General features: G+C 34.0%; 1 protein-coding gene across 1 annotated transcript; it reads left to right on the top strand.

The window, feature by feature from the left end:
• The first annotated feature begins 1628 nt into the window (after nt 1-1628).
• On the top strand, nt 1629-23991 carry LOC123548947 (uncharacterized). Its single transcript, XM_045336608.2, has 11 exons — nt 1629-1881; nt 9899-10009; nt 13787-13837; nt 14108-14218; nt 15268-15327; nt 16376-16486; nt 17838-17888; nt 18485-18589; nt 19033-19095; nt 19666-19777; nt 23790-23991. The coding sequence occupies exons 1-11, from the start codon at nt 1644-1646 to the stop codon at nt 23917-23919; spliced, it is 1143 nt and encodes a 380-aa protein (XP_045192543.2). The 5' UTR covers nt 1629-1643; the 3' UTR covers nt 23920-23991.
• The last annotated feature ends 2467 nt before the right edge of the window (nt 23992-26458 follow it).

The following is a 26458-nucleotide window of genomic DNA, read 5'->3' as shown; positions in this document are numbered from 1 at the left end:
CGGTAATAAATAATTAACCAGTTATTTCGAGTGCCGCAAGATGACTTCACGAAACTCTGAGGCACTCCCTTACCTAGATGGAATATTTATATAACTAGCTTGTTCTTTTTTACTGTTTAAGATCTGTGAATTTTGATATTGAAATAGTTTCTGACCATGCGAATTGGATTAAGAAGTGAATTTACATGTGTGTAAAATGGACTAAATTATTAATCATATAAAAGTTTTAAAAACTTCAAATGACCAAAGTGACTTGTTAAATTTTGATATTGAAATAAGTTCTGACTACGAATTAAATTTAGAAATAAAATTATGTAAAATGCACTAAATGAAGCATAATTTATAATAGAATAAACTTTAAAATAAAACCCGCTAAAAAGTAAGTTGTTAAGTATGATATTGAAATAATTTCTGGCTAACTTATTTAATTTAGAAAAAAATTTAAGAATTATATAAAACTAAACAAACTTGACAATAACTGTCGTTAAAGAATAGTGATTTGTTAGAAATCATATTGACATAGTTTCTGACAGTGAAAACTAAATAGAAAAAATGTAAAATGGACTAAATTAAGAACTATATAAAACTAGATAAACTTAAAGATAATGGCTTTTAAAGAATAGTGATCTTTATAATGAAAATCATAGGAGAAATGATTTTCTCACTTATCGGACAGAAAAATCTCTATTTTTAGAAACGCTGGAAAATCTTATCTCACATGAGTTATCCCACACTCCTGTGACGGACTACTTCATGCACTGAATATACATATTATTTATGTAAATTAATTAAAAATCAGGTGCCTTTATCTTTTCTCTCCGTTCCTTATAGTGTATTTCTCGATTCAAAATTCATTACTTTATGATAAGAACGTACCGTTACGCTACAAACGATAAAACTAAAGCGGAACTTTGTTTCCCGCTTTTTAAATAGTTTCATATTTTCATGCTTGTTTTTATTGTTTCTGTTGTGGTAAGTGAGAAATAGAATCCATCATTGGTGTTCGGTGAAGATCGGAAATCCCAACCCTCGGGCGCACCGCTCAAGTCTTAAACTCGGCACAGCCTCGTTTAAGACTTGAGCGGTGCGCCCGAGGGTTGGGATTTTCTGATCTTAACCGAACACCAATGACAGATTCTCTACATTTTTCGCTATGAAAATGGTCTCTCTTTCATTTATTTGGAAGGAATTATAAAAAGGAGAAAGCAATTACTGCCGTATCATTCAAAAAGTCATAAAATATTATAAGTAAACAGAAAAAATCTGGTTTATGTTATGTAAAATAAAACGATAATATTATTTTTATTATTCACAAATACAGTGGGTTTTTTCTCGCGAATCGCTATGTAAAATATAATTATCCTGCTTAAAGTAATCAGAAATCTGTCCTCGAAGTAACTCGAAGACCCAATTAAATTTGAATGAATTTCGTCAAGTGACTCAAAAACAAAACCAATACAGGTGTGTATTCCGCTTGTAGGATTTCATCTCGAGTCACTCCGAAGATTTCGTCCGAGTTACTTCGCATAAATCCTCGGAGTCAGATTGTAAATTTCCTTGACGGAAAATGGCTGACTTGAGAAAACTTCGAGTCGGATCCTTAATTGGTACTTGTTTTTGCCATCCTCCAAGGATCTAGTAGAATGGGTTTTCCGCGTGATCTTATCTGTATATTTAGATTCCAACCGCGTTATCTGTGTCTTGGGGGCATGTGTCGAGGTCAAATTTCAAACGATCCTAAAAGATTATCATACACGCTGGTTTCGTCTACATTTTTGTCAGGCACAATCATGAAAGCGTGTGTAGTGTTTCACTTGGTGATTGGACTTGTGTCCTGTTTGGCAAAAGTAACTGATTTGACTGAAAAGGAAAAGAGATCAGGTATATTTTTTCTGTCTTATGATAAAACATTTACCATTTTTAGCAGATATAAGCTCCTGTACCAAATTCGCAAAAAAGAATGCAACGTCAGTAAAAAGAAATCAGTATTACCCAAATTGACATTTCAGACATTGGGCAATTCTGCCCGATAACGTGTTCTTTGTTAAACTGCCCGCTGTGATTAACTCCCTTAGCACTACATTAAACAATGCTGTCACACAAATTCAAATATTGGTTATTTTTTACCAACCGCTGCCTAAATTCTCTAAAAATCTTTCGAAACAGTTAGATTAATCAAAGATCTAGTATCAGATGGTAACAAGAAACTGATTCATCAAAATTCATATAGCTGTTTGTCTTTCTACTGTAGTGGGAGACCAGCGGCTGATACGGGAAGCAAATTGATCGTTAAGGATGAAAATTCAGAAATATTATTTAGTATTACGTAATTTTACGGAAATTGCCGACATTTTAGATCGGCTACCTTATTTCAAAAGATATAATTCCGGGCCACATTGCCGATTGAGTTTCTTCCCCGTGCAACCATGAATTTCCGCCGGAAGAAACATATTTTGTGATTAACAGTAGGCAAATATTTAATTTAACAAAATATTTATGGTGTTTCAGTAAACAATTTGTCATGTTTATGTTAAAAGTTTAGCTTTTAAATAGGTCAACACACCCGATACGAAAACAAACATACATGGAGGTACTCACATGTGCTTCCGTTCCATGACATCACTTATGTTTGCCGATCATGTAATTATGTATAGTAACACTCCATCTGTTTTCTCCAAAGATTACAAACAAACACACTAAGGAACTCTAAAACGCACAATTTAAAATTTCATGTGTTTGTTTTCTTCTTCATTTTTTATCAAACCAACACTATCAAGGTGTTCATGTATATACAGCAACGTTACTCTTCTTTCATTATTCAAATAGAACACAGGAAAACATCATCCATTCTGAAGACTGGACTGGTGAGAAGAATCTAAGGCGGACCCATCACAAACATCACAATATGTCCACTGCTACACAGTGACACTGGTACAATGCTTCATTTCTTTTAGAATAGAATCTGTTACGGACACGATATTTTTGCAGAATCCTGTTCTGTTGCTAAATCCTCTGAGTCTGACACAATACCATATTCTGCACCAGATTTGGCATTTATCCCTAAAGTACAGGGTTCAGGCAAACACAGTATAGTTTAGTTGTTTTTTTTTTTTTTTTTTTTTTTTTTTTTTTTGGGGGGGGGGGGGGGTTAGGGTTTATTACTTTACCTCCAGTACTACCTGGTTTTTGGGTAGAGGTTTTGGGTTTTGAGTGATGTCTTGCAACATGTTCCTTTATTTTATCAACGTTATCAGATTTTGATGTAGGTTTACCCCCAATCACTTTACGAAATTTCTTTCTTACTTTGGCAACACGTACATTTTCCAGCCCCTGATCCTCCACGCTTTTCAAGGAAGAACATTACATTGTCTATTGAAGGTGCATCAGCATTTTCTGTTGAGGGCATTTTGATTCTACGTTGAAGAAACCAGCGTTTCATTTATAACAACTGGACATGGCAGTGATAGGGCTAATGCACTGTCACTGCTAACGTCTTGGTGTGAAGTGGCTGATACCACAACCTCGAAAAGTTTCCTGGAGTAAGAGTAGCCATGTGCACCTTGCATACAATTTTACAAACTTCGTATTTAGTAATAATATTGCTCACTGATGACCTACGGTATTTATGACATGCTGGCATTCCATGCTACCTCGAAAGGTCCAAAACAGCTAACATCCATGGACGGTAACATATGAACGCAAAGATGAGGAAGGACAAATAGGACAATGTTATTTTTCTTGGTCATTTCAATGCCTAGAGACATGCAACTCTTGTGTCCATCATAAAAAAACAAGGACTTTGGATTTATCTGTACGGGATGGAAGGAAAGGTTCCAGGTTAAAACATCCACAGCTTTTGACATAGCAACATAACTAAACGAAGTAGCAACCAAAGCTTTCGACATAGCATAATAAATAAAAGACGTAGCATCCACAGCTTTTGACATAGCATAATAAATAAAAGACGTAGCATCCACAACTTTTGACATAGCATAATATATAAAAGACGTAGCATCCACAGCTTTTGACATAGCATAATAAATAAAAGACGTAGCATCCACAGCTTTTGACATAGCAACACAAAAAAGGACATGCATTCCTTAATGCATTCTATCAATGAAAAACAAACATCTTGTGCTTTCATTTTTGTCTGGCTAAAGGACTGACGTAATGGGAGTAAATTATAAGTTCCCACAGGTAAAAAAAGGTAGTGACGTATAAAGCTGTCCTCTTTATCAAACTGAATGAACTTCATTAATAGTAATTATGATGTTTCATACATGTTGCTACATGTTTAAATAATGTTGCTAAATATTCAAATAGTTCATATTGAGATGTAAATCTACACGCATGACGTAGGTATCCAAAATGATTGTAAGGACATCCGATTACCATACATACAATTCTTAATAACTCATAACTAGCCTGCCATGTAAATAACTTGAACAAAATAGACACCTCTTGAACTGGCAGTCTTTCAGTAATATATAGGATTTACCTTATAATAGATTTTAAAGAAAACAACTCAGTAGAAATAAGTTTAGCATGCTTTTCAACAATAAGTATATAAAAGTAACCTAAAAGAAGTTAAATAAAAATGTAATGAAATGCTCTTCATTTATTCAGTTTACAAATGAATTAACTGAGGTGTTATTTAAAACCAAAATTGTTTGTCTTGATAAACTTTTTGAGATTGATTAAGTGAATATATTGAGGAAATTGTTTTGGAGATAATTTACATGTTTTGAATATATATTGGTACTTCTGAGCGACCCGATTTCGCGGAAACGTAAATGTTATAAGTTATTATTTTGATATGGTTTTGCGTTAGGGTTTGTACCTGTTAAAGAAAAAAACATTCTATATAAAACCTTGAATGGATGGCAATGATGAAATTAGCAAGTAAGGATATGACGTTATCCAAAAGTACTTGCGTATATAAATGTTATCCGACCTAATACGTTACTTTTGACGGGGATAAATTAAATTTACACTATCATGTTACTTTTGAACATGGTGGGGTTTCAGAGTTATCGCTTGTGCAAGCTCCCCAGTGGTATTTTTAAAAAAAAAACATTGCCGCTGACAATTCATATGGCTGATTTGTCCGTATTGTTATTTGTTATACGTTGTCTATGTATCTTTTTAGCCCTTACCCTGCTAATAGTGTAGTTCATGCAGTGCAGTCTGATCATGGTCTACACTGGTCTCAAAGGCAGAATCAATCATTTCTAACATGATAAGAGTTAAATTAAATTTCTGTCGTCTACACAGTCATAGAAGAAGATTGTATTATAGTGGTTGCGTTCTTGAAAGAATCTTTTACTGTCGGATGTTTGTCTATGTTGTAAAAAAAACGCGTATTAAAAACAATTTATAATTTAGATATTTTGCAGTTCATTACGGTGCAGGACGAAATTTTAGTTCTATAAATAAACCAAATGAACATAATTTGTCATGTACGTGACATGCACCTAAACTTTATCGGAATAAACCTTTGTTTAAGAGTCAATTGTTTTCAGATTTGACTACGAATTATCACGCATTCTGTACTTTCTAAACCTGTCTTCGACATTACAAATACGTTTCAGGAAGTTTTGCAATATATTATACGCGTCTAAGGTGTTGCAATTAAAAAACATAAAAATAAACGTCATCAAAATGCAGTTGTACCTCGTTTTAGTTTGAAATAAAAAATGGAAACTCGGCAGGTCGCTCATCACGACAAAAAACGAAAATGTTGCAGGCTCGGTTTGATTGAACCTGTTCATGGACGGTAGTGGAAATGGACGCTAATGCTCCTTTAAACCATAGTGCATGTATGGCGCCAAATAGTAGGTCGACATAATCAACGTCGACAAGGTCAACGTGACTATGTATTACTACATTGAAAAATGGCGAAGAGGTTAAGCGTCCCTAGGAATAATTTAGGAGAGCCTTTATGTCTACTGGGTTATTCTTCATGTCTTATTTCCGATTCAGAGTGAGTGAATGAATAGTAAATAAAACCTGTAAAAAAGATCCCTTGGAAGCATAGAATGCAAACAGAAAAGAATAACAGCAGACTCGGTTTGATCGAGTATGTTCATGAGAGGTAATAAAATGTGCAACACCTCTTATGCAGGCTTACGCGGAACTCTATAACACATCTATTGAATGGACTCTATGATCCCAAAGGACCAGAAAATATAACAACACTGAATCTAAGTACGGGGAGAAACACCATTTTGTTATATCATTTCAATTCTGAAATATCTTTAAGATTAAACAGTAGATCAAATATGGTGGCATTATTTCTCGGCGCATGCTCGAACTCGCACAATTCAAATACCACCCTTTTCTCGAACTCTCAAAATCCCTGCATAATGTATATAATTCGATGGTTCGAACTAACGATAACCCAAACAAATAAACAAATTTTGCATTTCCCGTCGAGTTCGAGCGATTGAAGTTTGACTGTAAGAAATTAAGGTCATCTTGTGGCGTGGCGTCATTTGTCTTCTTGCCTTGGCTCATCAGTCATCAGTAATACTCCTTGGTGCTTTAAAATACCACTACTAGACATTTGCGAATTAAGTCTACGTGGACTGTGAACACCTAAGACGATCGATTTTTCACGGAGACCGTCTCAACATGATAATTTTGATTTATGTGTAGTAGGAAAACATTCCTATAATGACGGTAAGGTCTGGCTTATTATGTCACCGCACAGGATAAGATTTGGCTTTGTTTGTCCGTCCGTCTGTCCGCCAGAGAAATGTTTTGTTATGCATATATCGCAAAAAGTATTTGATCTAGCGTCATATCACTTTCCTGAAATGTTCTTTAATATTATAAGCTGCGCATCCGCGACAAAGTTGAAAAGATGAGCTAATCTGATCGCAATGTATCCGTATTCCATCGTCGTCGTCGTCCGAAATGAAAAAAAAATCTAAACTGGGTCAGCTGGGATCAAAATATAGGTCAGCTGGTAAATCATTGTGAAAACTGTAGAAAACGTAATATTTTGCGTCTCCATTTCTTTGTTGTTTTTATAAGCCCAAAGGAACGTATTTTGGGATACCCCAGGTGCTCATCTGACCGTCTGTCTGTCTGTGTGTCCGTCTGTCCGTTAGCAATTTCATGTCGACTCCGCTCTGTAACTCGTGAACCCCTTGAAGAATTTTAAACAAACTTGATACAAATGTTCTCCACATCAAGACGACGTGCAGAGCGCCTGCATCTGGTGGCTCGCTTTAAGGTAAAGGTAACACTAAGGGGTCGAGGTCATATTACTGTGTTTAGTGTCCGCTCTGTAACTCTTGATCTGTTTGAAGGATTTTACAGAAACATTGCACAAATGTCCATCAGAGCGCATGTTTTGGATGGCTGGCTACAAAGTGAATGTCACACTTAGGGGTCAAAGGTCATATAACTTTGTTTCGAGTGCGATCTGTAACTCTTGAACTGCTTAAAGGATTTTACAAGGAACTTGGCACAAATGTTCACCACATTGAGACGACGTGCACAGCAAATAGCTGTCTTCAAGTAAAGGTCACACTTAGAGGTTAAAGGTCACATGACTTTATTTTGTATTTATTTTGCTTTGCATTGCGGTGCTCTTGTTTTTATTTGGCAGATTTTTTTTTTGTTCACTTACAATATTTTTTATTGAATAACTTCCCTTTTATGTTACTATAAATAGGTTATTTTGTAACTGTTTTATTATTGGCCGTAGGTAAAAACCGAGACCACTTTTCGTTGGTACAACATGGAGGGTACCTGCAAAGTAAAGGCGTATTTTGACATATCTGTACCTGGTAATGATTTGTGGACTTAGAGTTTTTTGGGGAATTTCTTCCCTTTGTTGTCCTTTTCCTTTGGACTTCAACAGTAAAGTTCTTTAAATTTTGCTCCCATCCTCTGATATTTGACTTTATCAAAAACTTTAACCAAAAATTTTAAGTTAAAAAGGGACATGAGTCTGTCAAAATTCAAATCAGAGTTATGGCGATTGTTTTTCCTGGTGTAGACTTCGATAGTAAATAACTATTTTAAGTTTCAAGTCAATAGCTTTGATAGTAACAGAGATATTTGACTTGATCTAAAACTTTAACCAACAATTCTAATTTAAACGGGGGCATTATTCTGTCAAAATTCAAATCAGAGTTATGGGGATTGTTTCTCCCGGTGTAGACTTTGATAGTAAATAAGTATTTTAAGTTTCATGTCAATAGCTTTGATAGTAGTAGAGATATTTGACTTTATCAAGAACTTTAACAAACAATTCTAAGTTAAAAGGGGCATAATTCTGTCAAAATTCATATCAGAGTTTTAGGGATTGTTTCTCCTGGTGTAGACGTTGATAGTAAATAAATATTTTAAGTTTCAAGTCAATAGCTTTGATAGTTACACAGATATTTGACTTTATCAAAAACTTTAACTAACGGCGACACCGACGCCGGAGCGAGTGCAATAGCTCTACTTTTTCTTCGAAAAGTCGAGCTAAAAACAGGCACATCCAAATTTATATCACCTACCGCATAGTGATGATATAATATAATCGAAACCCTATTGCCGTTATAAACTATTTTTCCTACATAATATAATCTAATTATGTTGAGACGGTCCCCTTGAAAAATCGATCGTCTTAGGTGTCCACAGTTCACGTAGACTTAATTCGCAAATGTCTACTACGACTACTACTACTACTACTACTACTACTACTACTATATATTAAAACGGTTCGAAGAAGTCGAAGTATGGAGGTCAGAAATGACCACCCCAATTAAAACCGTAGTTTGATAGTTTATATTTATCTGCAAGCTATTTAAATAATAAAACAAAATGATATCTCAAATAAATACAAAAGCATCAAGCAGTATAAGGATACTTTGTTATCTATATCTAACAAAAAGTGCAAACCCAAAAACAGTGGAAGGCAATAAAAGCGATAAAACAAGACACCACTAAACAAAAACAAAGCATCTATCAAATCTCTTGACGGAGATGGTAATGTTATTAATCCAATTTGACACGCACATATATGTCTTTTAAGAAGTACATTTGTAAATCCAATACTTTTGTATGGAAGTGAAATTTGGGGTTTTGGCAATACTTCGTACTAGAAAAAGTTACGGATGTATTTTTTATTTAAGTCAACGCCATCAAATATAATCTTTTGCGTGTAAAACATTACACGAATTTCTGTAGACTTAAAAGTGAGTTGTTGTTTTCGGGACAAAACAACCTATTCTAGATGATGTATGAACCACATGTCTATATAAAATCAAATGTAGTTGCACCAAGAAAATCAAATACTGAAATTGAAATACCAGCTTGTACGTTTATAAACATGGACAAAGTACATTAATAATGAATGCGAAATCAAAACACTCGAATATCCAGAACCATTGACTGAAATAAGAATAAACAAACAAACAGAAAACATGAATTTTAACAACACTTATACAATCCAGTTCATGTGCAAATTTCCCTAACAATGGGAATGAACGACTTTGCTTAAAACTGGCGTTGTAGATACCTCTTTATGTTATGATTATGCTATGATTAATACCTATTGAGTTATGGACATTTATTTAAACCATATACAGTTTACCATTTACAATTGAGCACACATCCGGGTACCAAAGGCTGTTATATTTGATTTCATCTCTTAGATATAGTAAACAAAAATTATTTGATACGATGAAGCTATCAGGCTGACTTCAGAATTGTCACTAGGATTACCTTGATACCCACCCGTGCCTGTTTTATGGCCAAGACAGGCATGGAAGGTCTACCTCCACTGTTAAATACTGGAAAGTTGTCTGATTGTCTATGTAATGTATTTGCAACTTTAAAACAATAAAAACTGTAAAAAAAAAATCAAACATTAATATTTTTGCCTCTATTTCAGCATGTTCCGATTCCTTAGACACCTGCGCCGCCTATCCTAAGTCTGTGTGTTCGGACCCGACTTACCAGGCATGGGCCAAAGACAACTGCAAGTCATATTGCAATCTGTGCCGTATGTACTTTTCATCTTTCACACTCAGTTTACCTTTTGATATTACTGTTTGAGTGAGTTTTGCAGTAACAAGATGTTAACTTTAAATTGACCTGGTATCAGTTATGATGAATAATTTGTATATAATCCAAGACAAAAGAGATCAGTTGTCTAAAGTTCCAAATTTGTGGTGATCAGTCAAGGTGCTTTGGCTATGCTGCCGCCTTCGTTCTATATTGTTTCAGAGTCACCATGGTTTTTTTAGGCTCCAACTGGGTAACCCCGTTTATTTTCCTTTGCATAACATACATATGACACACAATTTCATATACAACATTAATAATATATATAGTCAGACATGAATTTAGCGTGTTTCAAATCAAAATCACATCACTTTCAATACGAATATTATGCAAAGATTTTAAGAAGGTAAGAAAAAGGTAGGGGAATGGAATAGAGAAGAAAAAGAAAAAGCCATGTCACTTGGGAGTTCTAATTTTTATTAATGAAAGAGTAGATTAAAATGAGAAATAAGGGATGATCGTTTCCCGGTTTAAGTAGTCAGTACTCAATATGTGTATGATAGATTTAGGGGTTGTAAAGTTAAGTTTAGTCAGCTATTTTATTTCATTGAACTTTGACCATTTGTCTTCATGTCTATCTAACATGTTTTGCATCAATGCGATTTCTTTTTCAATTTTCATCCTAGCTTTCAACTATTGTACAAAGCAGCCAAACATCGGAATGTTTTTGCTATACTTAGATTTAAATATGAAATATTTACACAATATTATTATAAAGTTTACAACATCATTTTTCTTATTGTTTTGTGTTACACCGAAACATATGTTTTTGATATTCAGTTTCACATCAATTCCTTTAGTAGTCAATAGATTTTGTATATCGTTCCAAACGGCTTGAACTCTGGGACATTCCCATATTATGTGTTCAATTGTTTCTGTATTCAAGCAGCAGAAGTCACAAAGGTTACTGGGGGCCAGCTTACAGATAAAAAGATATTTATTTGTAGGCAACAGGCGCATTAGAAATTTGTATTGAAAACTGCGTAGATTAGTTTCAATGGTAGAAATGAATGGTAAGCTAAAATATTCCTCCAATTCAAGTTTTCATTCTCAAAATTGTTTTCCCATTTCATAGTTGCAGTTGGTTTTTCATATGGTACATTGGTTGCTTGTAATTTATAAAGATACTGGTTGGGTGTTTTACATACTTTTAGTTCTTCTATATGAATATTTGTTTTATTTCCGTACAGAAAATTTTCAGAGATTTTTTCTATTAATACTTTCGGTATCTTTGTAACTAATTGTAGTATTTGAGATAATCACTTTTTTCCAAGTTAAGTAATCGTTTTGCTTCTTTGAACTTATAAAACCTTTTTGTTCGGAAATCAAATAATTGATCAATATATCTTATTCCATTTTTGTTCCAATTGTCCCAATATATTGTATTTTGCTGCAATTTAATGTCGGAATTGTTCCATATTATGTGTTTTTTCACTATTTGTGTTTGAATAATTCATGATTGTAAACCAAGAAGTTAATACATCTTTCAAAAATATGTGATTTTTGCAAATTTTAGCAATATCTTGTGTGTGTAAATTACATTCGAAAATCAAATTGCCCCCAAATGTTTTAAGGAATTTATTGTACAATATTTTCCAAAAGCCGTTATTTTCATTCGAAATTATCCTTTTAACCCAACATGCTTTGATCGAGTACGGAAAAGCTTTAATGTCTGTGAGTTTTAGTCCCCCTAGATCATAGCCATTAACTAGTGTTTTGCGCTTTATTTTTTCATTTTTACCGTCCCATAAAAATTTATAAATAGTTGACGTGATATCTTTAATAGTATCTTCTGGTGGGTTTTCGAGCACCGTAAATGGATAAACAAGTTTCGGTAAAGCATATGTTGTAATCACAGTTACTTTACCCAAAAGGGTTAGTTTTCGATGTTGCCACTGTTTCAGACAATTTTTGAATTCTTGCAATTTAGGTTCGAGGTTAAGCTTATTATTTGATTCTAAATCTGTGTAAAATGTCATTCCAAGTGTTCTAGCTTGTTTAGAAGTCCAAACGAAATTCATGTTTTCCGACCTTTAAAACAATAGATTTTGTTGCATTGAGTGTGAGTCAGGATATTTTGCCAAATTCATTTATAACTACTATGAGTCGTTCTAAAGATTCTTTCTGTCCATTATTTACATAAGTGGCATCATCTGCGAACAAGGTTTGTTTAATTTCTGTGTTATCTATTGTTATACCTTTTATTGTATTATCTTTTGCTATAAAATTTGTCAGTAATTGAAGGCATATTATGAACAAAGAAGAGGAAAGAGGACATCCTTGTCTAACACCCTTATTTATTGGAAAGCTTCCTGACATATAACCATTATTTATTATTACACTGTTTATTTTGGTGTAAAACAATTTAACCCATGTAATTAAAGATGGTCCAAAGTTGAAATGATGGAGACATTGCGTCATAAACCCGTGATTAAAGCTGTCAAACGCTTTTTGATAGTCAGAAAAAAGAGTAGACCAGGACGATTATTTGCTTCAAGATATTCAATGATTTCATAAATTAAGCGAACATTTTCACCAATATAGCGGCCTTTCATAAAACTAGTTTGTTCATGAGTAATAATTTTGTCTAAAACTTTTTTAATTCTATTGGCAATAGTTTTGGTTGCAATTTTGTAATCTATATTTAAAAGACTGATAGGTCGCCAGTTTGAAAGTAATGATTGGTCTTTTTCAGTCTTTGGTGACAGTGTCAATATACTTTGCTTTTGTAAATCAGTTAATTCACCTTTTCTATACGAGAAATTTAAAGAGCTAAGGAGGTAAAGTTTTATTTCGTTCCAATAGAGTTTATAAAATTCTGTTATTAGCCCGTCAGAACCGGGACTTTTGTTGTTTTTCATATCATGTAGTGCTTGTTAACCATAAGTGCATGTTTATATAGCAACAGAAAAGGCTAGTTTCTACCTACAAAATTTTAAACGAAGGCTGTTTGTCAAATAGACTTTTAAAAAGGTCTGGCCTTCGATCAGGAAAGATGGCGAGCGTCAAACTTCTGAAAGAGTGGAAGAAGCTTCAGGCTGTCAACATATAATATATTTCCATGGCGATTTTAATACTTGATTTAGGATAAACTGAATTTTTTTTTTTTTTCTTCAGTGAAACAGCAAATAAACCTTAAAATAGTTATGTATGTTTAAGAAATTTTCACTTTAGCTGCATATGCATACTCAGAATAAGAATAGTTATGGTTTTAAGATCTGCAAAACCACGTTCAGATACTCAGTTCTCACAGGATAGTCCATAACAGTTGGTTTGTTTTACATTGCACAATTTTCATGTATATTTTAATTGTTAATCTTAGAATATCTGTTGAGCATGAGACCAGTTTGTTTGAAACTGACTTTGAAGATATGAATTCTGGGCGGAAAAATAAATGCAACCATGCAAAATCATATCTGACTCGGATTGAATGAGTATGTTCATGTGAGGTAATGATTGAACATCATATGTATGTCATTGATATCGCAAAAGAAAGGCTTTGTATGCTGGATAGTGGTAAATATCAAATAAAGTTTATAATTTGGTACTTCTATTCGAGGTCTCGCGTTACGTTTTGTTCAACAGGTTGGTTACTGTAAAAGTGTTTGTTCGATTTCAAATTTCTGCTTTTGAATAACTGAGTCATATATATCTTAATAGTTTAACTCATGTTGTGAATTGTATCTAAGATATTTTCAATACCTATCTTTTTCAGCAAGCGTAAGTAGCGGAGGTGTAACGCCACTACTCCCAGGTGCTTCTTCCGGTAAGTAATCCCAATGCGTTTTATCAGAATTTGAATACATGTATTCACATGGTCTTTGACTTCAAACACGATATTTTTTAATCTGATGTCAACAGTTTGTTTATAGATATACATATATATATATGTCTTAAATTTGGCCAATAGAAGTTTAATCAGTAACACGTATATATCTTAAACACCATATTTTTATGTTGATCTAAAAAAAGTTTCTTCTGTTTCTCTTTCATATCCAGGCACTACACATAAGAAATACTTTCGCCTTTATTTCAGCATGTTCCGATTCCTTAAACAACTGTGCCGCCTATCCTAAGTCTGTGTGTTCGGACACGACTTATCAGGCATGGGCCAAAGACAACTGCAAGTCATATTGCAATCTGTGCCGTATGTACTTTTCATCTTTCACACTTAGTTCACACTTTGACATTACTGTTTGATTGAGTTTTACAGTAAGAAGATGTAAACTTTAATTTGACGGTGTATCAGTTATGATGAATAATTTGAAAATAATCCAAAAAGTACAAGAAAAAAAGGTCAGTAGTCTAAAGTTCAAAATTTGTGGTGATCCGTCAATGTGCTTTTGGCTATGCTTTAATTTTGCTACTATCTACGTTCTATATTGTTTTATGGTCACCATAAGTGCAAGTTTATATTGCAACAGAAAAGGCTAATTTCTACCTACAAAATTTTAAACGAAGGCTGTTTTTTTTAAATAGACTTTATAAAAGGTCTGGCCTTTGGACAGGAGCGATGGCGAGCGTCAAAATTCTGAAAGAGTGGAAGAAGCTTCAGGCTGTCAATATATTTTTCCATGGCGATTGTAATATTTAATTTAGGATAAACTGAATACGTTTGCCTCAGTGAAACAGCAAACAAACTTTAAAATAGTTATGTATGCTTAAGAAATTTTCACTTTAGCTGCATATGCATACTCAGAATAAGAATAGTTATGGTTTTAAGATCTGCAAAACCACGTTCAGATACTCAGTTCTCACAGGATAGTCCATAATATTTGGTTTGTTTTACATTGCACAATTTTCATGTATACTTTAATTGTTAATCTTAGAATATCTGTTGAGCATGAGACCAGTTTGTTTGAAACTGACTTTGAAGATATGAATTATGGGTGAAAACAAAATGTAACCATGCAAAATCATATCTGACCCGGATTGAATGAGTATGTTCATGTGAGGTAATGATTGAACATCATATGTATGTCATTGATATCGCAAAAGAAAGGCTTTGTATGCTGGATAGTGGTAAATATCAAATAAAGTTTTTATTTGGTACTTCTATTCGAGGTCTCGCATTACGTTTTGTTCAACGGGTTGGTTACTGTTTCTACACTTGAATAACTGACATATATATATCTTAATAGTTTTACTCATGTTGTGAATTGTAACTAACATATTTTCAATACCTATATTTTTCAGCAAGCGGAGGTAGCGGAGGTGTAACGACACCAACGCCACCACTCCCTGGTACTTCTTCCCGTAAGTAATCCCAATGCTTTTTATCAGTATTTGAATACATGTATTCATTCATACGGTCATTGACTTTAAATATAAGTTTTTTAATCTAATGTCAATAGCTTGCTTACAGGAATATATATATTAAATGTGGCCAGTAGAATTTTAGTCGGTAACATCAATATATCTGAAACACCATATGTTTTATGTTGATCTAAAAAACGTTTCTTCTGTTATTCTTTCATATCCAGGCACTACATATAAGAACTGGTTCCATATTGTATCAACAGTCTCAAATTTGTTCATGCCTCAAAAATCAACAGCGACATGTATGTCTCTTTATCTGAATGGGACCAGCGAAGCAATGTATTCTAATTCAGTCCTGCTTTATATACTTGCCCGATCTGCACTACCCATTGGAACTGGTTCTAGGACAGCCAACTGTATCAAAATCAATCTCCTCTTATCTGTATTACATAAATTCATTTTATCCTTGTGATTTAAAATAAAAATAATTGAGAAAACCAACATAGTGCATTTGCGACCAGCATGGATCCAGACCAGCCTTTTCTCATGGTGCGGCACAATTATAGCTGCACAGCTCTCAGTCAGTGAAAAGTAAAATCTGTAAAAAAAAAAAAAAAGGTCCTATGGAAGCAGACAATGCAACCAAGCAGAATAATAGCAAACTCGGTTTGATTGAGTCTGTTCATGAGAGGTCAAAAAATATGCAACCCCTCTCATGACTGCTAGCACCGGCTAAGGCGAAACACTATAACACACCCATTGAATAGACTCCATGATCCCCAAAGATCCAGAAAATATAACAACGCTGATTCCAAGTACGGGGAGACTTTCTACAGCCGCCATTAATTTATTAGACATGAAAATATAGATTTAACACTATATTTGCAATTGTTGAATCAGTTATTGCAAAGACAGGCACTGAAGAACTACCTCCACCATTAAATGCTGGAAAGTTGTTGTCTGGTGGTCTATGTTGTGTATTTGAGACTTAAAACAATAAAACACGTAAACAATCAAACATTACATACTTTCGCCTCTATTTCAGCATGTTCCGATTCCTTAGACAACTGTGCCGCCTATCCTAAGTCTGTGTGTTCGGACACGACTTACCAGGCATGGGCCAAAGAAAACTGCAAATCATATTGCAATTTGTGCTGTATGTACTTTTTATCTTTCCATTATTTCAAATTTTGATATTACTGTTTGATTGAGTTTTACAGTAACATGATGTTAACTTTAATTTGAAAATAATCCAAAAGTACAAGAAAAAACAGGTCAGTTGTCTAAAGCTCCAAATTTGTGGTGATCCGTCAATGTGCTTTGGCTATGCTACTATCTACGTTCTATATTGTTTCATTGTCACCATAAGTGCATGTTTATATAGCAAACGAATCTGCAATATTTTGTAGGTAGGCTGTTCTTTGTAAAGATCTGACCTTTCGGGACGATGGTGAGCGTCAAATGAAAAAATAATGGGTGAAGCTTAACTATTTCTATGGCGTCTGAAATATTCTATTACGAACAAATCCAAATCTTTTGCACCAGTTGCATTAAACAACAGCAAACCTTGAAATGTATAGTTATGTTTTTTTGTAATTTTCAATTAAGAATAATATACTCAGAATCACAATAAGCTATATTTAGAGGATCTGACATGAACACGTTCATATTAACAGTTCTCAGAAGACATTCCATTAAATTTTGTTTTGTTTTCTTACAAATTGCACAACTTTCTTGTATATATATTTGATTGTTAGTATAAGTATATCCATTGTGCATGAAATCCACTTGTTCGAAACATTGTACATATGCACTTTTGGTCAAGACAGAATGCAACCAAGCAAAATGATATCAGACTCAGGTTGTCTGTTCATGAGAGGTAAAGAAATGTGCAGCACACCTCAGACTCCCTAGCACCGGCATAGATAAGTGTGCCAAACTTCTTTTAGCCTAGTTAGGAAATCATGAAATCGAAATTTCGTGAGATTCTGAAGTTTTTAACCTGAAAACATTGTTTATAGACAAGCTTTATGACCTATCTTATGTACTTGTCAAAAGCGTCAAAAAGGGTTGCACTGTGAATTGATTTGTGATGCGTGAACTATAAAATGACGTTTTACATTTTATTATTTTATTATTAAAAGTTTTTGACACCAAATTCAGACTTTGACAAAGGCCTTGAAAGTAATTTGAAAGCCCTGATAGCATCATAGAAGGACCATGTTAATTTTTTGTTATCTCACAAATTGATCAGCATATGCGTATCATTGATATGTCATAGTAATGATTTGTATACTGGACGAAAGAGGTCAGTGAAAATGAATCATTTTATACTTCACTTATTTTCGATGTCTCGCGTTACTTCTTGTTCGAGAGCGTGGTTAATGGAAAAGTGTTTGTACTAATTCAAATTTCTGCGTTTGAATTTCTGAAACTTATATACTTTAATAGTTTTACTCAGGTTGTGAATTGCATCTAAAATATTTTTAATATTTGTGCATTTTCAGCAAGCGGAAGTGGCGGAGGTGGAACGCCATCCCTCCCTGATACTTCTTCTAGTGAGTAATCCATTTACTTTTATCAGTATTTTTGAATACATGTATTCTCATTGCCATTTATTTCAAATATTAGTTTTTAGTCTGAAAGCAACTGTTTGTTCTTTAAACATATATATTTAATTGGCCAGTAGGATTTAGTCTGTAATATGTATATATTTCAAATACCATAAAGATGTTTTTTATTATTGATCTGAATGATTCAATATTTGAATATACAGTCCCAAAGGTTTGTTTTCATGTTCAAAAAACATCATCGGCATGTTTGTGCCTTTTAACTGATTGGGAGCAGAAAAGCTATGTATTCTAACTCAGTCCTGCTTTACATATGAGCCCGATTTGCACTGCGCACTGATAATGGCTCTAGAAAAGCCATCTGTATTGGATAAACTCTCCCTTTATCTATGTTATATAAATCAATTGCATCGTAAGAAGATGCTTCACAGCTCCCAGTTAACTTGACTAAAGATCAGTACGGTCAGTAATATGGTAATTGTGTTGTGGATATGTTCGTACAAATTCTCTCGATATCTATCTGTTAATGACACGATTATATTTGTATATCTGACACTTCAGATGCTCAGGTTTTGAAATTTCAGGCTGCTCCGACAAACTTTCGGATTGTAGCGGATACGGCCCGTCGGCTTGCCAAAACTATCAGCAATGGGCACAAGAAAACTGTGCAAACACATGCAATATGTGCTGTAATGTTTTTCTACATTTTCATTTTATGTACCAGCCATTTCTCGCTGGAGACAATGTTCATGAAAACTTTAAAGAACTTAAAAAGCGTACCAGAAAAGTAGTTGTGTTTATTTCAACTGATTTAACACAAAATCTTCAAATATTATACTTACATCTTGCATTGTTTACTAGAATATAGTTGATTTTAAAAGTACCTTTTTGTATTTTCAACTTTATTAAACAGCTGTTGCTTTCAAGTCTTCTGAAGTCGTGACATTGCCTGGGTTTGATTAAACGCATGAACATTATGCAAAACTTTTAATAGTGGAGGCTGATATGGAGTAAAAATATCTCAAGAGACAAAGCACTTTAACAGAAACGGTCATGTATCTGAAACTGATACAAAAATACCAGTATTTTGAACGCTGTATTCTGGTAAGGACTAAACGTTATTTTATTGTAGCAAGTAGCGGCGGAGGTGGAAGTCCGACGGGAAATGGTGGTGGAATGACAGGTACTTCGGCAGGTAAACGCTTTTCCTCTGTCGTTGGGTTTAGAACATTTGTATATTTCCAAGCCGCCTGTTTCTATTTGTGTGTGTGTGTGTGTGTGTGTGTGTGTGTGTGTGTGTGTGTGTGTGTGTTTTATTTTGTTTTTTATTGCTAAAAGTTCATTTCAGGAGATGACCCTGGACCTACACATTTGGGGGTAGATTCCTCCCCCTGAGTTAGTTCAAAATCTGGCATGTTAGTCCCCTGATTGACACAGTACTTGATATATTATAAATGTAGAGAAACCAAATGTAGGACATTACTAAAAGTCTTAACAATAGACCTTTCATCGCGTATGTGCAAATGAACAATTTATGTTATGTACTGTAAAAGCACATATTTTCGTTCAGTCAAAAATTCGCGAATTTGAAATTCTGAGTATGTTTGTGAGGTTGTAAAAATGGTATCCTTCTTGAATTTGAATAATACTAATGGTGAATATTCACGAGGGGATTAATTTTCGTGGTAAGTTGTTTTTTCGAAATTCAAACCCTTGCGAAATTTCTGCTTTGAAAGTATTCAAAAATTTTAACATTATTTCACAGGATGTGTCTATGACGGGAAAGTATACCAACAAGGTCAGACATGGAAAGACGCGTGCAAATATAGCTGTGAATGTGAGGATGGAACCTCTGGGAAATATCAGTGTCGTGCGTTGTAAGTTATTGTTTGTAACCTGAATATACGACTGCCGACGACTCTAAGTTCTTCTTTTAAACTCGTATCCTATTGTCAATGCCAACAGCTCTAACATTTTAGAACATTTTTTCTACTTCTAGTGCAACATAGAATTTTTGACTACATCTATTATAAGGCCATGTTTCTATAAGCAAACTTTTGATGGAATTCACCGATTTACTTTTGATAGGAATTCAGCGAAATGACTTTTGATGGAATTTGCCAGAATAACTTTTGTTGGAGTTCACCAAAATGATTTTTGATGAAAATCACTGAAATGCAGGCCGTATTGCTATTCTTGACTATTCTTCCTTTTATTCGGAGCTTTTCAAATTGTTTATGTTCTTCCAATCATAATGCGCTGTCACAAAGTTAATGTATAAAAATTTACTCTAGGCTCATCATAGTTTACTTGTAGACTTGTAGAGTAGAGTTGTGATATTCCTAATAACAGACCTTTTTTACTGGCATTACATTTTCAGACTCTTGCTGTTTACTTATTGGGTCTCCTTAGCCGGGTGGTTAAAGTCACTGACTTCAAATCACCTGAACCTCACCGATGTCGGTTCAAGCCTAATTTAGGGCGTAGAATTCTTCATGTGAGGAAGCCACCGAGCTTGCTTACTGAAAGTTGGTGGTTCTACCCAGGTACCCGCTCGTGATGAAATAATGTTCGAAAGGTCACATGGGGTCTTTCCGCACCATGAAGAGCTGGAAAGTCGCCATAGGACCTAAAATTGTGGCGGTGAGACGTCAAGCCAAACAAAATTGTTTACTTATACATATATTAGTATGTTATATTTTAAGTCTATAAGTATTGTGAATGGAACGTTTCTTTACCTATTTGATTTTTGTACTTGTATTTATCAACACAAACGTATGGTGGCATATTTTGAGCTACTAGACCGCCTAGACATTTTCTCCCCATTTCAATATTCAAGTTCTATACTGTGACATATTTCCCCACAATTTTGAAATTCGTACTCGAATTTCAGCGGGTACTTTACAGCGGAGACTTACCAGTGTAATGCCGTCACGGCCCCATGTTGGGCGCCAAATGTCACAGGATGAGAAAAATGTGCAGCCAGACCGGTACTCGAACCCGAGGCCTCGGAATACCGTTCCAATGCTCTACCTACAGAGCTACCTGGCCACCTATACATTTTCTCCCCGTTTCAATATTCAAGTTTTATACCGTGACAATTCCGTATAGGGGACGAAAAGTCTAACCGTTATTCGCCAATTTGGGTACAAATATTAACTGGATATCAAGAAAACTTTCACAATAACCACTTATTTATTTGAATATGTGGATGGCAGAAGTCACTGGCACCAGACCAGAAAGAAAATGCCTCTGTACATGTTATACCCTACCCCTAGGTATTCTATAAGAACCATGGTCGTGAACGGGAAAATATACTAACCCATTTCAATCGCGCATTTCACAACTAAAACACGCAGTTCGGTAAATGTGTACTATGGATATTAAACACGCGATAATTTATCTTCCATTCTGTACCGGTCACATTTCTTCAATACTTCTTGTCTTAGAAAAACAACGCGTATTTTACAGTTTTTCAACGTTACTCAAAAAACTTGCTTGAACTTCCCTGGTGAAGTTCCGTTCTAGATTACAAAACCATTCTGATTGGCTGATGTGAAAATGTATGTCAATCGTCATTTTACTACGCGTGTATGCTAAAATGTGTATATGCAGGATAAATGTGCAAAATCAATTAAATAAACAGAACAGATGTTTACCAATGTATGATTTCAAATTCAAAATCACATACAACATGAATTTCATTCATCATTTCGAGTTTTATTGTATAACTGTGAATATTTTGCATTCTGTTTTTGTTTGTTTACATTTCGCCTAACATGTGCACACTGCTGTGACCTCTAGACCGGATGTTCATTAGGGGAGTTCACGCAAGTTTTTTCTGTAACGTTGACGAAAGCATAAAATATGTGGCGCATCTCTGCATCATGGAATATTGAGACAATGTGACTGGTGCACGATGGAAGATAAATTATCGCTTGTTCAATATACTAGGTACGCATTCACCGATCTGCGCGTTTTAAGTGAGCAATATACGATTGAAATGGGAAAGTATATTTTCCCGTTCATGACCATGGTTCTTATAGAATACCTAGGGGTAGGATATAAAATGTACAGAGGCATTTTCTTTCTGGTCTGGTGCCAGTGGCAGAAGTGGGCACTAAGTTTGTTTTTTTTAATTTCAGCAACCAAAGGTTGCTCATTTATTATCCCCGTCATTGTGGAGAGTGGGGTCGGAGAGCCACCCACCACTTCCCCTTACAGAATCATGTATAGCAACTACTCATATAATTTTTTTAACTAATAATAAAGATATACTGGTAGTTAAACTTCGTTTAAAAATGGGGTTTTCGTATATTTTTTTTTTCCATTTACGATGTGCTTGTGCTATTCTAGCCAAGCAAACTGCCCTATATTGTATAGCGTTTTAACTCTTCGTTTCAAAATGTTTGATATGAACACTGGTTGCATGCATTTATATATAGTAAAAACTTTTATAGTATGTTTCAGACACGTTACAGAAATTTCGTTAGTTTAAATCACAGTTGTAGCTATGCTATAGTGATCCAAGAAGTTGTTTTTTTTACATTGTAACAATATCTAACATTTTGTTTCAGTGTTCAAAATGGAGTGGTAGATTTTGTGGCTAAATAACACTATGTACCAAAGATACAAACTCTATATTATATACAACTTAGTTTCAAAACACAGATTAGCCTAATTTATACTTAAAAAAAAGGTACATTGTAACAAGTTTTTGTACAGAAACAAATTTGATATGGATGTAGTGTCTGTTTTGGTTTTCTTTTACTACTGTGTAAAACTACATTACAGCCAATAGGATCCTTATCTAATGAAGGTGTACCTGAATATTTGGAGCGTTTGTAATTATTATAATTTACATAAGTTCCATTTCTAACATAATGAGCATGCTGTAAAAAAGACATATATGTATACAAATGTGTTACTTCAGTCTGTGTTAAATTTGAAAAGAAAAAAACAACAGAGATACAGTATCAAATTTCAAAACCCAGTGAAACAGCTAAGACAGTATGCTTTTGTATCTATCAGTCTACAAAAAAAACAAAAAAACTTTTAAAAGGTCTTCGGTGCAAACTACTGAGGTTTCTTTCTTACTGTAAGATATTCAAGAGAAGGAAAAAAAGTTGGGGGGGGGGGGGGGGGGAGAAGATGCTGGTGGAGGACCTCATTGTAATGATAATGTAGGCGTTAATAACTTCACTTTTTGCTAATTCTTTCTCATAGTGTTATTAAAAATGTATTTATTTAGATACACATGTAGGTGTATATATGTATATAACTTTAAATAAAATTATAACAGACTTTTCATATAGTATGTATGCTATTCACCTATTGAGATATTTCTATAGAACTAAGTTTCTAAACTTTTCCCATGACTAAGTTGCCACTTGCCAGATATTAACTGAATATGTGAAATGTTTAGAGAAAACTGTCTACATAAATAAGTAGATATGTGGTTGGCAGAAATATGCCACCATACAAACGTGCATATTTTATGCATACATAGATACTGTGTAGTAATTGTTCATTTTTTTTTTCATACTTTCAAATGTGAAATTTATCTGTAATTCCGATAAAAATTAGTAAGTAGTATCAACAACTAAGTAGTATCAACAAGAACCATTACCTGATGTCGACATTTCTTAAAATAAAAATGAAATGTTGTTGTAAATACATATTTGTTAATTAACCGTTTGAATAAGATATTGGACACAGACTGTACCATAACAATACTTCCCTTCGACTTAATGTTGTATATTTGAGATAAAATGATGGGTAAATGTATGAATATTAATTTTTATTGAATAATGGGTATTCAACAACATATATTGGATGCTTGTCCACGTTCAAGTTATCGATGTTTTGAACTTTTGTTTCTATTTATAGATGTTTAACCTGGAACAACTTACCTTCCTCGTGTCACATGAACCCGCCAGCACCAGGAAAATGTTGTCCCCAACCTGCCTGTCCACCGTCTATCACTTTACAGTATCCTCCTGGTTATACACCACAATAGACCAGAAAATGGTGTTTTTATTGTTTACCTATGTTCATTTAATGAACGTTCTAATAAATATGATAAAAACTATATAGTTTCGCTGTCGTAATTTTTTTCCATAAGCATATAACCTCTTTGTCGTGTTTACTTATACTCAAACATGGTTCTGATGTATGTCATTTCTTAGTATTAATTAACGTCATGAATTTCGATATTATATATACGATACAAAATATCTAAGAAATTTTGATTTATATGTGATGTCCACAAGACGGATATAGGCATAGAAACCAAAATTTATATGTCTTTTTAGTCTATTTCTTTCACAAATGATGGCTTATGACATTCATTTTCCAAAAAGAAATATTCAATATCAAAATGATGACAAGCCGGGAAAAAGACCTCCGAAGATCGACCATGTGGGATTTTCCCTATTAAAGCTTATAAGAAATATCTCCTCATGGGGAAATAATTAACTTGACAAACGTTAGCTTAGCTTGCTTTAGGACACTGTTGAATAGTCATTATAGCCATTATAAAAACTGTTTTGTTTTATTTTGATAAATTCCAAGATTTCCAAGATTTTATTTACATTCTGCACAAGTCCCACAATAATGGGAAACATCAGCATAGCACACAATATAACGTCATGATAAAACATCACGTGTAACAATGGAAAACGGCTACTTAATTGTAGTTAATTAACAAGTATAATGTGTAGCCTTTGTGTTTTATACAGAATTAATATAATCATTTGAACAACATATCTATTTACAAGAAGAAAAAGAAAAAAGAGGAGAGATATGACAGGAGGCCCAAGGGGGCTGATACGCTCACCTGTTTGACCTAATTATAACATACATGTATATATGTACTACAAAAGAAAGTATATACGTCAGACATAGGCGATCACAACAATTTCTGTAGTCCAAGTCATGGATTTTCCAATAGAATTAAACTCAAACTTATGATCTTTATAAAACAAAGAAAGTTATCACTTTGTTTATTAACATTTCAAAAACAATTGCAGTGACTGGTCATCAAATCTTCTTCATTTAAACTAGAATGTTATTAATTATTTCGTAATAAACAGGTTCGTCTAAATATGCTTAACTGAAATGATTGCTGCCAGATTATATCCATAAACGGTTAGAGATAATACGCATGTTTTTTCGAATTCTTGTAGGTATTTTAGAGCGGACATTAAAGTAATTTCACATCAGGTTATAGAAGTTGCAATTGTTGCTACCACCTCTTGCGTTATAGCTCATTTTCAATACAAATATAAAACTACTAAGCAGGTAATCAAGCAGCACTTCCGGAAAGTCCGATAATAGCGGAAAGAACATTCTTCCGTTTTTCCCCCGTTAAAGTGGCATTTTCATGTTTAATGAACACCAGTTTCTGTTTTTAGTTCATTATGGACCTATTTTTGACGTTTTCGTAGCATTTTCGAGGAACGTTATTTTTTCAGTTATAGATCTGTAAACAAACCTGTTTACACTGTGCTCATATCCGCATTTCCTGTATTGTCCAGGGTCAGGGTTGCCCAGTTGAAAAGTTCACATGCTAAGCGAACTTGTAAGAGGATGAGGAAGAAACACAAACACAGCTGATTTGAATGAAATTTTGGCATTTATCAAAATTCATAAAAAGGCAAAATTAAATATAAAGGCAGTGCAAACATACAAAGCCGTATAAGTGATAAATTTCCTAATCGTAATATCTGGGCGACCAGAATGAAATTTGAGCATTTATTAAAATGCTATAAAAAGGCAAACTTTAACATTAAAGCAGTACAAACATTACAAAGCAATATAAGTAATATCTGGGCAACCATAAATCCATCCGCACAGCTGACTAGTATAAACAATTAAAGATCAATTAAAATGGATGAAGATATATGACAACAAAACAAAGTAATACATGACTAGAGAAACAAGTGTTTTAAACAAACAATGTAGTGCATTTTATAACAACAATACAACACTGACCGCATCAATGTTGTAGGTAAATTAAAGGGCGAAGAGGTGGAGGAAGAGGTGGTGGAGGTTTTCGTGTATCGACAATTGGCGAGAGATCTTTTCTCGCCAAATAAAACAAAAACAATGACTAGAAAACAAATGATTGGACAATAGCGAACATGTGCCTATAAGGGCGCCTTTGTTTTGCTGAACCATAAATATATGCCAAGAGCTAAAACATATACGAAATGCCATTACTTTACAATGTCATAAAAGTTTTTGATGCATCCATAAAACTTTATTTTGTATTGTCCATGGTCAGGGTTGCCCGGTTGAAAAGGTCACAGGCTAGGCGAACTTGTAAGGAAATGAGGAAGAAATACAAACATAGGTGATTTGAATGAAATTTGGGCATTTATTAAAATGCCACAAACTGCAAATTGACGGTGTCGATCGAAATTACCGAAAAATAAAAAGGTGGTTTTCAGGAGAGGCAAAAAACTAATTTTTAGTGTTTCCCGCCTTTTCTAAATCAAACATAAAATACCGAATAATGAACTTTTTCAGGTCAATTTCTGAAAGAAGTAAACAAC

Source organism: Mercenaria mercenaria, chromosome 6, assembly GCF_021730395.1.
Source record: "Mercenaria mercenaria strain notata chromosome 6, MADL_Memer_1, whole genome shotgun sequence".
Lineage (NCBI taxonomy): Eukaryota > Metazoa > Mollusca > Bivalvia > Venerida > Veneridae > Mercenaria > Mercenaria mercenaria.
Note: the sequence above shows the minus strand (reverse complement) of the source record. Positions and strands in the feature narration are given on the sequence as shown.